Here is an 18,813-nt window from a genome sequence, read left to right as displayed (position 1 = left end):
CATAGTAGGCTCTCTTTCATTACTTGTTGAATGAACAAATAAATAACTCTTTGTTAAAAGTCCTTGTATCGGGGAGCCTGGGTGACTCAGTCGGTTAAAGCCTCTGCCTTCGGCTCAGGTCATGATCCCGGGGTCCTGGGATCGAGCCCTGCATTGGGCTCTCTGCTTAGTGAGGAGCCTGCCTCTCCCCTTCTCTCTGCCTGCCTCTCTGCCTACTTGAAATCTCTGTCGAATAAATAAATAAAATCTTTAAAAAAATAAACTAAAATTCCTTGTATCACTGTTTGTCAACCATAATAGTTTACAATTATACAAGGTCAGGGAACATATTTATCTCATTCACCACCTTATGCTCAGTCTCTTCAATAAAACAGACAACCACAATTACTAAGGAATGATGGCAAAAGAAAGGAAGGGAAGAAAAGAAGGGAGGGGATGAGAAAAGGAGAGAAGGATGGAGAGAAAGAGAAAGGAAGGGAGGGACATGGAGATCGAAGGAGAATAAAAGGAAGAAGTAGGTGAGTAAATGATGAATGCAGAATGTATGCCTTAGGAGACAGGAAAAGCGACGGTGTTATTGAGAAACAGAATAGCTGGGAAACTAGAGGCACCAAGCAGTCAAGCTTTGACTGTACAATGCTGGAACAATCGTTTTCCATCACCAACTCAAGGACAAGCTTATAAAGACTCCCTGAATAGCCCCATCCTTTCCACCCCCTCTCTGCAACCCACTGGAATGAGAAATAGACGTGCAAATTAAGCTTTTGATTACAATTAGCAGCCCAACACGGGCATCACCTGTCGTACTGAAATGTGATATTTCATCTGAGACACTCATAATCATAGCCCAATGGGGGAGCCTGTGAATCAATTCACTGCCTATTTTTCAACAGCTTTCCATAAAATGACTTTTATTCTTTACACTTGCTCGTTATCCCCAAGGAATTCAAGGCAATTTACAAACTTTTAATTCCCCTGACATTCTAGGAGTGGAGATAAAAGTCTAGAATATATAAATGGGGAGAGAAATGCCATGTGACAGGATTAAGTACCCAGACGGGGAGATTCATCTGTCCCCAGAGCCCACCCTTCTGAAACTGAACAGAAGGGTTTTATAGGGATATTCCTAAAAGCCATCTCACCAGAAAGGCTGGGGTGGGAATGAGCCTGAAGAGGCTGAAGGCGAATGAGGTATGGGGCAGCAGTATTAACGGGTGTGGGCATAATCAATGATAAAGAGGAAAGACACGAAGGCATGAAGTCAGAGGCACAGAACTTGGAAGGGCCTGGAGGGACTTGGACCAGGAGCAATGGTAGTGGCAGTCACCTCTTCAAAGAAAAAAAACAGAGGGCGCATAAAAGAGCATGGAGCATGTATATGAAAGAATCACTAAAAAAAAAAAAAAAAAAAAAAAAATCCAGAAATCACAATTTTATAGGTGATGAAGGCAATAACAAGAGAAACGATGTGACTTCCCCAATCCTACACAGTGACCTGGGATAGAGAAGAAACCAGAATGCTGAGCAGTTTCTTCTACCCCAGTAGGAAAAGGGGGTGGCACCTGTGTCATGGCCTCCTGTTCACTACGGCTCTCCAAGAAAACAGGGTGGGGGGCAAAACTGGGAGCTTAAGGGAGGTAAATTAGATTGCCTATTTAGGAATTACACTAGATGACTGGGCTTGATATTAGATATTGGGTTTGTCCAGCCATATTGTTGCCCAGCTGAAAATGCATGCCACATGAATTTTTAGTGTAGGTGAATCAGCAGGTATCCCTCCTTTTCTGAAACAGGTATTACATTACAGTGTTTTAACACAGTAAGTATGTATTTCTCATGCACTTCACCATGCAGTGTAGGTGCTCCATCCAGCCACTCAGGGACCAGACTCCTTCTATCGAAAGCTCTGCTACCCAGTATGGTAGCTGCTGACCATTTGTGGTTATTTATATTAATTAAAATTAAATGAAATTAAAAATTCAGTTCCCCAGTTCTGCTAGCTGTATATGAAGGGCTCAGTGAGTACATGGCTGCTATATTGGACAGAAGAGGTTTAGAATATTTCATCATCATGAAAGTTCTACTGGATAGTGCTGCTCTAGACTAGATCTCAGGCATCCAGAAACAGGCAAAGAAGAGAAAAATCTTGGATGATGATGTAGGAAGTTTAATAGACCAGCCCTAGAAGTGCCAGACATCACTTTTGCCAATATTCCACTGGCCAGGGCTCTATTGTACAGCCAAACCTAACTGCACAGGAGAAGGGAGACAGAGAAAGGTAGTCAAGCTATACGACCAGGAAGAAAAGGAAATGAGCTTGTTGAGTACTTACCAGTTTCTGCCACAGATATGTTCTAGCAAGTTCCTAAAATGAAAAATTAATTTCCCAACAGAGCTCTGTAATAAAATCAGAATGGTAATCCGAAAAAAGAGAATATCTCCCTATAGACTGTTTTAAATCTTAAACAAGGAAGCGTTAAGACGGTGGTCAGGCTCACACCCAGGGTTGTAGTTCTCTAAGGGCACTTTGCCACAGACATACTTTCCTAATTCTAAGCACTCCCAGGTGCTCCATTTATTCCCTTTATTTCCTTTCTCTCCCCACCTCCACCCCTACTCTATCATTTCTACCTGGTGTAGAGATACTAGAATCAACATTCACAGGGGAGGCAGCAAGGCAGAAATAAACAAGTGAGACCACATCACATTAAAAAGCTTCTGCAGAACAAAGAAAACCACCCACAAAATGAAAAGGCAACCTACTGAATAGGAGAATATACTTGTAAATCATATATCTGTTGAAGGGTTAATATCAGAAATAATACAAAAAAAAATCCTACAACTCAAAAGGAAAACAAAAACTAACTAAAAAATGAGCAGAGGATCCAAATAGTTATTTTTCCAAAGAACATATACAAATTGGCCAAAAGGTACATGAAAAGGTGTTCAACCTCACTAACCATTAGGGAAATGCAAATCAAAATCACGATAAGCTATCATCTCACACTGTTAGAATGGCTATCCTAGAAAGACGACAAGAAATGGCAAGCCCATGGAGAAAGGGGAGCCCTGGTACGATGTTGGTAGGAGTATAAATTGCTGCAGCCACCGTGGAAAACAGTATGGAGCGTCCTCAAAATATTAAAAATAGAACTACCATATGATCCAACAATACCACTACTGGGTATTTATCTCAAAGAAATGAAATCATTGTCTTGAAAAGGTATCCACACCTCCATGTTCACTGAAGCATTATTTACAATAGCCAAGACATGGAAATAACCTAAGTGTCCATCAACAGATGAATGAATAAAGAAAATATGGACTTCTGAGCCAAGATGGTGACACAGGTAAAAGCTGAACTCACCTTTTCCATAGACACACCAAATCTACACCAATTTATAGAATAGTTTCTCTTGAAAAAGAATGGAGGGATGACTGAATAGCTTCTTCACAACAAAAGACAGACTACAGAGAGAATGACAAAAGAGACAGAAAACCCATATAGGAGGAAACCTTCATCCTAGACACTGCAAACTGCAACACTAAGAGACTCTGAGAAGATTCACTTGCCCCAGGGCACAGGAAAATTTTAAAAATTTAATTGATTGAATTTAAGAAACAAAACAGATGAACATAGAGGGGAGAAAAGAGAGAGGCAAATCCAGAAACAGACTCCTAACTATAGAAAACAAATAGGATTACTGAAGGAGGGGGTGGGTGAGGAGATGGGTTAAATAGGTGATGGGTATTAAGGAGGGTACTTGTCATGAGTCCTGGGTTTTGTATGTAAGTGAAGAATCACTAAATCTACACCTAAAACTAATTCTACACTGTATATTAACTACCTGAAATTTAAATAAAAATTTGGGGAAAATAAAAGTAAAATGAAAGGGCAACTGGAATATAAAGGAATGAGCCCTAGAACTCTGACAAATGTTGGGGTAGCTACTGGAACTCTCTCCAGGTTGGAGGAGATGGTAAAAGCCATGGTTTACTTTCCCCCTCTACCATGACAGCATGGATGGGAATAGGATCCAGGTGCCCTAGCTAGCCTACCACCTCAGTGAGCCCCAGACCCCTAGCCCATACCCAACCAAGCTACCTTACCACAGCAGCCCCTAGTCAGTGCTCCCTATTGCTCCAGCCAGCTTAACAAAGTGACAGAGGCACAAAGCATTCCAGAATACTCCAGGCCCACACCACTTAAGCTCCAGACAGCTACTAGGGACAGCCCCAGTGCAGAGTGGCAGGATCCCTCAAACCACACCCTATCTCAGCTCTAGCTGCCCTTACTAGGGTACCCCCTGTGTGGAGTGAAACAAAATACCTATCTTGTACCCACTCCAGCTTCAACTGTCCTGCCAGGACATCCTCTGCATGTAGAGCCCAACACACCACTAGCTTGTACCCAGTTCAGCTTCAGCTACCCTGCCAGGGCACCCTCTAGCAGGAGAGTCTCAGGACCACCCTAGCCCATGCATACTTCAGCTCCAGCCAGCCTACCAGAACAAACCACAGCATGGAGTGCCCCAGGACCCACCACCCATGCCAGTCACAACTCCAGCCAGTCAGCCAATGTCACCAGGCACACACAGTCTACACAGAGGGTTAGCATACATAAGACCATTTCTTTAAGTTTGGGAGAAGTAGCAGTCCTGCCTAATAAAAAGAAACAAACACAGAAAGTCAAGAAAAACAAGACAGAAGAATATTTTTCAAATGAAAGAAGGCAAAACCTCAGAAAGTAAGCTAAATGAAATGGAGATAACCAGCCTACATGATAAAGAGTACAAAGTATGATCATAAAGATGCTCAAAGGACTGGAGAGAAGATGAAGGTAGTGAGAGCTTCAAAAATGAGATTAAAAAATATATAAAAAATAACCATAGTTGAAGGATACAAAAACTGAAGTGAAAAATAAACTAAAGAGAATCACAGTCAATGCAGAAACAGATCAGTGGTCTGGAAGACAGGGTAATAAGAAGCATCCAAGCTGAACGTCCAAAAAAAATAAGAATAAAACAAAATGAGGATAGATCTCTTGAACAACACCAAATTATAGGTTCCCCAGAGGAAAAAGAGAAAATAACAAAGAAAGGAAGGAAGGAAGGAAGGAAGGAAGGAAGGAAGGAAGGAAGGAAGGAAGAAAATTAACTGAAAAAACAACAGCTGAAAACCTCCCTAACCAAGGGGAAGAAAAACAAAAATCCAAGTACAGAGAGTTCCAAACAATATGAACCCAAGAAGGTCCACACTACAACACATAATAATTAAAATGTCAAAGATTGGGGCGGACCTGGCGAGAGGCGGTGGCGGGAGCGGCGGTGATGGACGGGTCCGGGGAGCAACCCAGAGGCGGGGGGCCCACCAGCTCTGAGCAGATCATGAAGACAGGGGCCCTTTTGCTTCAGGGTTTCATCCAAGATCGAGCAGGGCGAATGGGGGGAGAGACACCAGAGCTGGCCCTCGAGCAGGCGCCCCAGGATGCATCCACCAAGAAGCTGAGCGAGTGTCTCAAGCGCATCGGAGATGAACTGGACAGTAACATGGAGTTACAGAGGATGATTGCAGCCGTGGACACAGACTCCCCCCGCGAGGTCTTTTTCCGAGTGGCAGCTGACATGTTTTCTGATGGCAACTTCAACTGGGGTCGGGTCGTTGCCCTCTTCTACTTTGCCAGCAAACTGGTGCTCAAGGCCCTGTGTACCAAGGTGCCCGAGCTGATCAGGACCATCATGGGCTGGACACTGGACTTCCTTCGAGAGCGACTGCTGGGCTGGATCCAGGACCAGGGTGGTTGGGACGGCCTCCTCTCCTACTTTGGGACACCCACGTGGCAGACAGTGACCATCTTTGTGGCTGGAGTGCTCACTGCATCACTCACCATCTGGAAAAAGATGGGCTGAGGCCACCAGCTGCCTTGGACTGTGTCTTTTCTGCATAAATTATGGCATTTTTTCCGGGAGGGGTGGGATTGGGGGTCATGGGCATTTTTCTTACTTTTGTAATTATTGGGGTGGGGAGGGGAAGAAAAAAAAGAAAAAAAAAATAAAAAAAATAAAATGTCAAAGATTAAATAAAGAGAATTTTTAAAGCATCAAGAGAAAAGCAAGTAGTAAACTACAATTTAAAAAAAATAAGACTATCAGCTGATTTTTTTAGCAGAAACTTTGCAGGCTTGAAGAAAGTAGCATGATACATTCAAAGTACTAAAAAGAAAACCTACAACCAAGAATACACTACCTGATAAGACTGTCATTGTCAATTGAAGAAGAGATGAAGATTTTCCCAAACAAAAGTTAAAGAATTCAACATCACTAAACTGACCTTATAAGAAATGTAAAGGAGACCTCTTTTGGTAGTGGTAAAGAAAAGATTATAATTAGAAGAAAATTATGACAGGTAAAAATTTCATGAGTAAAGGCAAATATACACTTTAGGTAATAGAGAAATTTCTTACAAAGCTACTATGAAAATCAATTATTTCAAAAAATCAGTTAAGGGGACCCACAAAATAAAAAGATTTAAAATACAATGACATATATATATATATATATTATTATATTATATATATAATTACATTATAATTTATACATATGTATATATATTAATTATAATGTAATTATATATATAATATATATGTATAATATATATGTGTGTATATATATGTACATATATACATATGTATATATATACATATGTATATACAATGTGTATATATATGTATAATATATACATTATATATATATTATTATATATATATAAAATGGGGGTATAAAACAGTTCTTTTTTTAATTTAAATTCAATTAGCCAACTTATAGTACATCTTTAGTTTCAGATGTAGTGTTCAATAATTTATCAGCTGCATATAACACCCAGTGCTCATCACATCCCGTGCCCTTCTTAATGCCATCACCTAATTACCCCATCCCCCCACCCACCTCCCCTCCAGCAACACTGTTTATTTCCTTGAGTTAAGAGTCTCTTATGGTTTTTCTCCCTCTCTGATGATTTCCCATTCTGTCTTCCCTCCCCTTCCCTAGAGCGCTCTGTCCTGATTCTTATATTCCACATATATCTGAAACCACATGATAACTGTCTTTCTCTAACTGGCTTATTTTGCTCAGCATAATACCCTCCAGTTCATCCAGATAAAGAACTTCTGCACAGCAAAGCAAACAGTCAACAAAACTAAAAGGCAACCTATAGAATGGGAGAAGATATTTGCAAATGACCTGTCAGATAAAAGGCTAGTAGCCAAGATCTGTAAAGAACTTATCAAACTCAACACCCAAAAAACAAATAATCCAGTCAAGAAATGGGCAGAAGATATGAATGTAAGTTCTTTTATAATGTGTTCGAACTTTAAATCATCAACTTAATACAGACCGCTACATACTTAGGATGTTATATACAAACCTTATGGTAACCACAAACAAAACACCTATAGTAGATACACAAAAAAATAAAGAGAAATAAATCAAGCATAACATTAATGAAAATCATCAATTATGAGGAAAGAGAGCAAGAGAAAAAGAAAGGAAAAGAACTACAAAAAACAACCAGGAAACAACAAAATGGCAACACTGCATATCTACCAGTAATTACTCTAAATATAAATGGTCTCAATGCTCCAATCAAAAGACATAGGATGGCTGAACGGACAAAAACAAAACAAAACAAACAAACAAAAAAACACACACACAAAAACAAACAAACAAAAAAAAACAAAAAAAAAAAACCAGGACCCATCTATTTTCTGCCTACAAGAGACTCAGTTCACACCTAAGGACACATACAGACTGAAAGTGACAGGACGGAATAAGATAGCTCATGCAAACAGAAATGGGAGAAACGCTGGTATGGCAATACTTACACCAAACAGACTTTAAAACAAAGACTGTAACAAGAGATGACGGGCACTACATAATGATAAAGGGCTCAACCCAACAAGAGGATATAACAATTATAAATATCTCTACACCCAACACTGGAGCTGTGAACACATAAAGCAAATATTAACAGATACAAAGAGAAAAATTGACAGTATTACAGTAATAGTAGGAAACTTTAACTTAATTATATCAAAGCATATATTATTCAGCCAGAAAATTCTTAAGGAAACAGTGTCTGTGAACATCACATTAGACAAGGTGGACTTCACAGACATGTATAGAATAATCCATCCCCAAACAACATAATACACATTCTTTTCAAGTACACATGAAACATCACCAGGATAGATCACATGTTAGGCCATAAAACAAGTCTCAATAAATTAAAGAAGACTGAAGTCATATCGTACATTTTTCCAACTATAATGATATGAAACTAGAAATTAATTACAAGTGGGGCACCTGGATTACTCATTCAGTTGTGTCTGCCTTAGGCTTGGGTCATGATCCCAGGGTCCTGGGATCAAGCCCCGCATCAAGCTCCCTACTCAGCAGAGAGCCTGCTTCTCCCTCTCCTACTCCACCTGTTTGTGTGCTCTCTCACTCTCTCTGTCAAATAAATAAATAAAATCTTTTCAAAAAGAAATTACAAGAAAAAAAACTGGAAAAAACACAAACACATGAAAGCTAAACCAATGCTATTAGCAGCCAATGGGTCAATGAAATCAAATAATACATGGAGATAAGTGAAAGATAAGTGAAAGATAGACATCAGTGAAAGATAAGAAAACAACATAGTCCAAAATCTTTGGGACACAGTGAAAGTAGTTCTAAGACAGAAATGCGTGATGATACAGGACTGCCTCAAAAAATGAGAAAAATCTCAAATAAACAATCTAACCTGACCCCTACAGGAACTAGAAAAAGAACATACAAAGTCCAAAGTTAATTGAAGGAAGGAAATAATAAATATCAGAGCAGAAATAAATGAAATGGAGATTTTAAAAAATAGAAAACATCAATGAAACAAAGAGCTGATTCCTTGAAGAGATAAAATTAGTAAATCCTCAGGCAGACTCATCAAGAAAAAAAAAAAAAAAAGACAGGACCCAAATAAAATAAATCACAAATAAAAGAGGATAAATAACCAACACTACAGAAATAAAAAGGATTATAGGAGACTATTATGAAAAATTATATGGCAACAAATTGGACAAGCTAGAAGAAATGGATAAAACCCTACAAATGTACAACCTTCCAAAACTGAATCAAAAGAAACAGGGTTTTGAAGGGGCGGGGGGTGGGAGGTTGGGGGAACCAGGTGGTGGGTATTGGGGAGGGCACGGATTGCATGGAGCACTGGGTGTGGTGCAAAAACAATGAATACTGTTACGGTGAAAAGAAATAAAAAAATAATAATAATAAAATTAAATTTTAAAAAAGAAGGAAACAGAAAATATGAGCAGACCAATTACTAGTAATAAAAATTGAACTGGTAATCAAAAAACTCCCAACAAACAACAACAGCCCAGGACCAGAGGGATTCACATTTGAAGAGTTAATATCTATACTCTTCAAACTACTCCAAGAAATAGAAAAGGACGGAAATCTTCCAAAACATTCTACAAGGCCAGCATTACCCTTATACCAAAATCAGACAAAACACTATAAAAAAAGAAAAAAAGAAAATTACAGGCCAATATCCCTGACGACCACAGATTCAAAAATCTTCAACAAAATATTAGCAAACCACATTTAACAATACATTAAAAGGACCATTCACCACAATCAAGTGGGATTTATTTCAGGGATGCAAGAATGATTCAATATTTGCAAATCAATCAATATGATACACATTAACAAAATGAAACATAAAATCTTATGATCATATAAATAGATGCAAAAATAGCATCTGACAAAATTCAACATCTGTTCATGGTAAGAACTCTCAACAACGTGGATTTAGAGGGAACATACTTCAACATAATAAAAGCCATGTATTTCAAACTCACACCTAACATCACACTCAGTGGTGAGAAACTGAGAGCTTCCCTCTAAGAACAGGAACAAAATAAGAAATGTCCATTCTCACCACTTTTGTTCAACATAGTACTGGTTATTCAACATAGTACTATATAGTAGTGGAAGTCCTATATATATAGTACTGGAAGCCATCTGACAAGAAAAAGAAATAAAAGGAATCCAAATTGGAAAAGAGGAAGTTAAAATATCACTATCTGTCACTATTTTGTAGATGGCATGATTCTACACATAGGAAACCACACAGACTCTACCAAAGGCAAAGACTATTAGGAGTAATAAATTAAATTAGCCACGTTGCGGATACAGAGTTTTCCATATATTAATAACAAAGCAGCAGAAAGACAAATTAAAGAAAGCAATTCCACTTAAAATTTCACCAAAAAGAATAAAATACCCAGGGATAAGATTAATGAAGGAGGTGAAAGGTGAAAGGAGGTGTATTCTCAAAATTATAAAATACTGATGAAAGACATTAAAGATGATACAAACAAGTGGAAATACATACAGTATCCATGGATCAGAATAATTAATGTTGTTAAAATGTCCGTACTATCCAAAGTAATCTACAGATTCAATGCATTCCCTATCAAAACACCAACAGTTTTCACAGAAGAAATAATCTTAAAATTTCTATGGAACCACAAAATCCTCAAAACTATCTTGAGAAAGAAAAACAAAACTTAAAGTTACATAATCCCAGATTTCAGTATATGCTGCAAAGCTTTAGTAATCAAAAAGTATGGTACTAGCAAAAATAGACACATAGATGAGTGGGGCAGACTAGAGACCCTAGAAATAAATCCATGCTTATATGGTCAATTAATCATGACAAAAGAGGCAAGAATATACAATGGGAGAAAGTAGTCTCTTCAACAAATGGTGCTGGGAAAACCGAAGAGCTACATGCAAAAGAATGAGATGGGCCACTTTTATACACCAGACACAAAAATGAACTCAAAATGAATTAAAGCCCTATTGTGAAGCATGAAACAATAAAACTCCTAACAGAAAACACAGGCAGTAATCTCTTGGACATTAGCCTTTGCAACATTCTTCTAGATAGGTCTTCTCAAGCAAGGGAAATAAAAGCAAAAATAAACTATTGGGACTACACCAAAAGAAAAAGCTGCTGCACAGGGAGGGAAGCCTTCAACAAACTGAAAAAGCAACCTACTGAAGAGAAGATATTTGCTAATGATGTATCTGATATAGGATTAATATCCAAAACAAAGAAAGAACTTACACAACTCAACACCAAATGCATATACAAATACATATATTTGGTGTTGAGTTGTGTAAGTTCATATACGTGAAAGAACTTACACAATATATATATAGTATATATATTGTATATATAGTATATATATATATTGTATATATATGTATATATACATAGATATATATATACATACACACACACACATATATATTTTTTAATATTTTATTTATTTATTTGACAGACAGAGACCACAAGTAGGCAGAGAGGCAGGCAGAGAGAGAGGAAGGAAAGCAGGCTCCCTGCTGAGCAGAGAGCCCAACACGGGGCTTGATCCCAGGACCCCGGGATCGTGACCTGAGCCGAAGGCAGAGGCTTTAACCCACTGAGCCACCCAGGCGCCCCTATATTTTATATATATATACAGATATACGTTATAGTTACCAATAGTGTATTGTTTATTTGGAAGTTGTTAAAAGAAAAGAGCCAAGATGCCCTTCAGCAGACGAATGGATAAGGAAGATGTGTCCATATATACTATGGAGTATGATGCCTCCATCAGAAAGAATGAATACCCAACTTTTTATCAACATGGGCGGGACTGGAAGAGATATATATGTATATATATATATATTTTACATAGATATATATGCAAAATTAAAAGTGGACAGAGGATCTGAATAGACATTTTTCTAAAAAAACACATACAGATGCCAACAGACACATGAAAAGACAATGAATATCACTAATCAGGGAAATGAAAATCAAAACCACAATGAGATATCATCTCACACCAGTTAGAATGGCTATCATCAAACGAGAAGAAACAAAAAATGTTGATGAGAATGTGGAGAAAAAGGAATCCTCCATGTGTTATTGGTGGGAATGTAAATTGGTGCAGCCATTGTGAAAAATAGTATGGAGGTTCCTCAAAAATTAAAAATAGAACTACCATATGATGCAGGAATTCCACTACTGTGTATTTACCCAAAGAAAATGAAAACACTAATTTGAAAAGATATATGTGTCCCTATGTTTATTGCAGCATTATTTACAATAGCTAAGATATGGAAGCAACCCCAATGTCCATCAGTAGATGAATAGATCAAGATGTGGTGTGTATACACAAATACACACACACACACCCCATATACATTGGACTATTAGTCAGCCAAAAAGAAGAAAGAGATCTTGCCATTTGTGACAACGGATGGACCTAGAGAGTTATAGTAAGTGAAATACGTCAAAGAATGAAAAACATCATATGATTTCAGCTATATAGAGAATTTAAAAAAGGAAACAAAGCAGAAATAGGCCCATAAATACAGAGAACAAACTGATGGCAACCAGAGGGGAGGGGAAAATGAATGAAGGGGAGTGGGGGGTACAGGCTTCCATTTAAGGAGTGAGTCCATGGGGATAAAAGGTGCAGCATAGAGAATAGAGTCAGCAAATTTACAATAGCATTGTACACTTGTGGTAAGCATAGCATAATTTGTCAAATCACTATGTTGTACACCTGAAATTATTTAACATTTTCTGTCAACTACAATAAAAAAGAGAAGAAAATGCAGATACATATATAATGGGATAGTATTCATTAAAAAAGATATCCTGCCATTTGCAACAATACAGATGGAACTTGAAGGCATTAAGCTAAATGAAGTAAGTCAGAGAAAGACAAATACTATATGATCTCACTTATATGTGAACTCTAAAACAAAACAAAAAAACAAACCCATAGATATAGAGAACAGATCAGTGGTTGTGGGCGGTAGGGGGGTAGGGGGAGATTGTGACATGGATGAAGATGGTGTAAAGGTACAAACTTCCAGTTATAAGTCTTGGGAATATAATGTATAGCATGGTGACTACAGTTATCAATAGTGTATTGTTTATTTGGAAGTTGTTCAAAGAAAAGAGCCAAGATGCCCTTTAACAGACGAATGGATAAAGAAGATACGGTCCATATATACAATTGAGTATTATGCCTCCATCACAAAGGATGAATACCCAACTTTTGTATCAACATGGATGGACTGGAAGAGATTATGCTGAGTGAAATAAGTCAAGCAGAGAGAGTCAATTATCATATGGTTTCATTTACTTGTGGAGCATAAGGAATAACACAGAGGACATTGGGGGGAGAGAAGTGAGTTGAGGGCAATCAGAGGGGGAGACAAACCATGAGAGACTATGGACTCTGAGAAACAAACTGAGGGTTTTGGAGGGGAGGGTGGTGGGGGGTTGGGAGAGCGTGGTGGAGGGTATTAAGGAGAGCACATATTGCATGGAACACTGGGTGTGGTGCATAAACAATGAGTCTTGGAACACTGAAAAAATAAAATAAATTTTAAAAAATAATAATAACCATACTAATAAAAATTTAAAAAAAAAAAGAACAGATCTTAAAAAGTCTCTTCTCCAGAAGAAAAAAATGTAACTGTGTGTGTTGATAGATGATAACTAAACTTATTGTGGTAATATATATAGATATATCAAATCACTATGTTGTATGTCTAAAACTAATACAATATTATATGTCAATTATATCGCAATTAGAAAAACTTTGATTAAAAAAATAAGCATTCACATGAGAATCTTAGCTCCCTTCTTACTTTTCTGTGTACCTACCATGTCTGATGCATGTCTTTGAATTTGAATGGGTCCAAATCAACAACCTTCACTAGGCCCATGCTATATGCACGAGCTATATGCAGTAGGGGGCATTGGGTATAAAAAAGTAAAAGATACACAATAACTCAGGGGAAGTTTGAAATAATTATAACATGTTGAGCTGACATAAATGCCCCAAAAGAGATACAAAAGTGAGGGTTCAAAAAAATGTGAGATGACATCAGGAAAAGGAAGCAAAGAAAAACTCCCTGTAAGAGAAGACAATATAGTATGAATTGTAAATGCTGAGCCTGATTTCAGTAGGTTGGGATATGAGGAGGAGCTTCCAAGAAGAGAGGGAGGCTGTGCTGACCTTGCTCTGAGGACGAGATGGCTGGCCGTGTACTTGGAGTCAGTCTCTGGAAAGGAGTTGCTTCCCCAGGTTCTGCCCCAAGTCCCACTTTGTAACACAAGACCTACCATTTCCTGCACCTGAGTACCAAGACATGACCAAACTGGCAGGCACAGAACTCTAGAGCAATAAGCTGAGATAAAGCAAGAGTGGGACCATGTCTTTGAAGGAAATGCTGTATATGAGCACACACTGGATGCTTCGAAGGACGACACAAATGCGAAAGACAACTATTGCCATATGCCATATTGCTATATGCTACAGAGCAGAGCGGGAAATAGGGTTGTTGGTTAAGGAGTTCTCCTGGGCAATCAATCCTTAATACCACTTCCAGCTCTAAAATTTCAAGGCCTAATGGTTTTGTCATTGGCAAGATTCCTGAGTACCCTGGTTTTTGACCAAGCCCTCATCTTTCTACCTTAAATCCATCCACTCCACAGTCATCTGGTCCAAGTCACCACCATACCCCACCTCAACTACTGAAGGAAGCTCCTTCACTGATCTCTCTGCTTCTGCTCTTGCCTCCTCCACAAGTACTCACCCACCTACAGCCGAATGGCCTTTCTAAAAATCCATCATGCCTCCCAATTATGCTGAAGATAAAACCAATCTAAACTCATTGCAGCCTATGAACCTAATGAAGTCTTAAACTACCTTCTTCCTCTCTTACCAACTTTAGCCACACTGGCCTCCTGAACAGTTCCTAAAACACTCAAGGTCTTTCCCATCTCAAGGTCTCTCCAGTTTGCCATTCTTAGATCAGGAACATCTTCCTTTTGATCTCCACATGATCCCCAATGTCACCATTTCAGATGACCTGTAACTTCCCTATCCCAAACCGGCTCCCCCTCCCCAGTTACTGTTACGAAATTTGCTGCCAGTGTCCCCAGACTTCAACTCTTCCCTTACCCCATGCTGTCCCTCCAGACAGCTCCTCCACTCTCCTGCCACCATCCTGACCTCTGCCCATTTGCACATGTTTGTGCCAGCACTCAGCTCTCTGCTGCTGTGTTCCACATTCCCAACTAGCTCCTGGGTGTTCCACCTATACGTCACAGTTGGGAAAACAGAATCACTATCTTTTGCAAATTAGTTCCTACCCCTTGTTTCTGTTACTCCTACCACCATCCTTGCAATTCCCTAATCTTACAATCACACTGTCATCTTTAATTCCTTATATAATTAACAACGAACTTTTCTGTAGCACTGTAGCATATAAAGAGCTTTATAGTAGTATATAAAGAGCTTTCACATGGCAACTTCTTAATCATTGAGGTAGTCATTATTATTTTTTAAAAGCTCTATTGAAATTGAATTGAAGAAAATATCAGATCATTACCAAAATCAAGATAATGAACATATTCGCTACTCCAAAGAGTTTCCTTGTGCCCCTTGGTAATCTCTTCCTCACCAACCCCCCAAATTTCCCATTCTCCCCTGGAAAGCAAGCACTCATCTGTTTTCTGCCACTACACATTAGTGTGTATTTCCTAGAATTTTACATAAATGGAGTCACACATTTTATACTCTTTTTTGGTCTGGTTTTCTGCTCAGCATAATTATTTTAAGACCTATTGCATGTTGAACCTTGTGTCAATAATGTGTTCCTTTTCATCACTGAGTAGTATTCCCTTGTATTGCCACAGCAATTTATCCATTCCTTAGCTGATGGGTATTTGGGTTGTTCCCAGTTTTTGTCTATTACAAATGCAGCTTCTATGAACACTATGTACAAGTCATTATACACATGCCTTTTTTGCTCTTGGGTGGGTAACTAAGGACGAAATGCCTCTATCATATTGGAGATAAATGTTTAGCTTTTTAAAAAAACTGTTAACTGGAAAACAGCATGAAGGTTCCTTAAAAAGTTGAAAATAGAGCTACCCTATGACCCAACAATTGCACTACTGGGTATTTACCCTAAATATACACACATAGTGATCCGAAGGGGCACGTGCACCCGAATGTTTATAGCAGCAATGTCCACAATAGCCAAACTATGGAAAGAACCTAGATGTCCATCAACAGATGAATGGATAAAGAAAATGTGGTATATATATATATATATTATATATACATAATATATATATTATGTATATATAATGGAATACTATGCAGCCATCAAAAGAAATGAAATCTTGCCACTGGCGATGATGTGGATGGAACTAGAGGGTATTATGCTTAGTGAAATAAGTCAATCGGAGAAAGACAAATATCATATGATCTCCCTGATATGAGGAAGTGGAGATGCCATGTGGGGGGGTTGGGGGGTAGGAGAAGAGTAAATGAAACAAGATGGGATCAGGAGGGAGACAAACCATAAGAGACTCTTAATCTCACAAAACAAACTGAGGGTGGCCAGGGGGAGGGGGGTAGGGAGAGGGTGGTGGGGTTATGGACATTGGGGAGGGTATGTGCTATGGTCAGTGCTGAGAAGTGTGTAAACCTGGTGATTCACAGACCTGTACCCCTGGGGCTAATAATACATTATATGTTTATAAAAAATTAAAAATTTTTAAATTAAAAAAAAAAAACTGTTTGTTTTTGCATTCCCACAAGCAGCACTGAAGAGTCCTGGTTCTTCTGCAGAACTCCCAATACCTTTGTAGCTTTAGCCATTCTCGTAGACGATAGTGATGTCCCTACTGAAGTTTTAATTTGCTTTTTTCAAATTATTGATGACACTGAGCATAGTTTCAGGGACTTATCTGTGACCTGTTTGAATTCAGTTTATTAAAATTTTGCTCAGGATTTTTGCAACTGTGTCCATGAGGGATAATGGTCTGTAGTGTTCTTATCTTGTAATGCTTTTGTCTGGTTTGGGTGATCAGTGCAATGCTGGCCTTATAGAATGAGTTGGGAAATATTCCTTCCTATTCAACTTTCTGGAAGAGTTTGGGTAGATTTCCTATTTATATGTTTGGTAGAATTCACTGGTGACATTATCTGGCCCTGGAGTTGTCTTTGTAGAAATGTTTTCCACCAAAAATTACATATTTTAATATATATGCAGATATTCTGATTATCGTTTTCCTTTTAAGTTAGCTTTGGTAGCTTGTATCTTTCGAGGCATTCATCAATTTGAATTTATTGGCAAAAAGTTGCTCATTATATTGTCCTTATTATCTTTTTAATGTCTGTAAAATATATAGTAATATCACCTCTCTCATTCCTAATACTGGTAATTTGTATCTTCTCTCATTTTTTTCCTGATCAGTCTGACTAGAGGTTTATCAGGTTTATTGCCCTTCTCTATGACTAGGTTTTGGTTTCGTTAATTTTTCTCTGTTTTTCTGTTTTCTGATTGATATCTGCTCTGAATTTTTTATATTTCTCAGATGAATTTTCTGATCATTTTTATTTTAGTTTAGTTTTAATTTATTTAATTTCTTTTCAGTATTCCAGAATTCATGGTTTATGCACCACAGCCAGTGCTCCATGCAATACATGCCCTCCATAATACCCACCACCAGGCTCACCCAACTCCTCACCTCCTACCCCTCCAAAACCCTGGGTTCTTTTTTAGAGTCCAATCTCTCATGGTTCATCTCCCCCTCCAATTTTTTTTCTATTTATGTTGGATTTATTTTGCTCTTTCTAGTTTATTAGGATGATATCTGAGTCACTGATTTGAGACTTTTCTTTTTTTCTAGTATAGGTGTTTAGTGCTATAAAGTTTGCGTCCTTATATTCAGTATGTTCTTATAGGCAGCATGTATAATCTTACCCAATCTGACAATCTCCATTGCTTAATTGGGGTACTTATTGATATGGTTGTACTGAATCTGTTATTTATTCTATTTCTCCATTCTAGTAGTTCTTTCCCTCTTCCTCATTTTCTGCCTTATTCTGTATAAGTTAACTTGTATGATTCTATTTTATATATAGCTTATCCTATAACTGTTTAATTTTAGTAGTTGCTTGAGGATTTACAGTATACATAGTTACCTTATGCAGTAAAGTGATAACATACCACTTCACAGAGTATTAAGAACCTTGTAATAGTGCATTTCCTTTTTTTCCCTCCAGACCTTTGTTCTGTGCCTGTGGTGCCTATGACCTTTACTTACACTACAAACCCCACACTATACTATTACTGCTTTTATTGAAACAGTTTATTTTCTCTTAAAGAGATTTAAATAATATCTTTTCTATGTCTGAAAAATCTTTATTTTTCCTTCATTTTTAAAAGATATGTTCTTTGGGCCTATAAGAACATATCTTTTAGGGGCGCCTGGGTGGCTCAGTGGGTTAAAGCCTCTGCCTTCGGCCCAGGTCATGATCCCAGGGTCCTGGGATCGAGACCCACATCGGGCTGTCTACTCCCCAGGGAGCCTGCTTCCTCTTCTCTCTCTCTGCCTGCCTCTCTCCCTACTTGTGATCTCTGTCTGTCAAATAAATAAATTTAAAAAAATCTAAAAATATATATATATATCTTTTAAAAATGAAGGAAAAATAAAGATTTTTCAGACATAGAAAAGAGGCTGACAGGCGTATTTGTTTTTCAGTATTTTTTCCTTTCATTTGCATTGTTTCCAAAAGAAATCTGCTGTTGTCTTCATCTTTGTCCCAACTCTGTACATATATGTCTTCTTCCTCTAGGTGCTTTTCAGACTTTGTCTTTACTG

The 18,813-nt window shown here is 38.1% G+C and overlaps 2 protein-coding genes across 10 annotated transcripts in view; one reads left to right on the top strand and one right to left on the bottom strand.

The window, feature by feature from the left end:
• CACNA1E (calcium voltage-gated channel subunit alpha1 E) overlaps window positions 1-18,813 on the bottom strand; it is a 503,960-nt gene that overhangs the window by 429,482 nt on the left and 55,665 nt on the right. The gene's annotated exons all lie outside the window — the stretch shown is intronic.
• LOC125086017 (apoptosis regulator BAX-like) lies at window positions 5,316-6,017 on the top strand. The gene is made up of 2 exons (XM_047705053.1): window positions 5,316-5,362; window positions 5,415-6,017. The coding sequence occupies exon 2, from the start codon at window positions 5,442-5,444 to the stop codon at window positions 5,907-5,909; it is 468 nt and encodes a 155-aa protein (XP_047561009.1). The 5' UTR covers window positions 5,316-5,362; window positions 5,415-5,441; the 3' UTR covers window positions 5,910-6,017.

This window comes from Lutra lutra, chromosome 15, assembly GCF_902655055.1.
Source record: "Lutra lutra chromosome 15, mLutLut1.2, whole genome shotgun sequence".
Lineage (NCBI taxonomy): Eukaryota > Metazoa > Chordata > Mammalia > Carnivora > Mustelidae > Lutra > Lutra lutra.
Note: the sequence above shows the minus strand (reverse complement) of the source record. Positions and strands in the feature narration are given on the sequence as shown.

Excerpts from the sequence above, each read along its gene's own strand:
- LOC125086017 (XM_047705053.1), top strand. The coding sequence starts at position 5,442 with ATGGGGGGAGAGACACCAGAGCTGGCCCTCGAGCAGGCGCCCCAGGAT.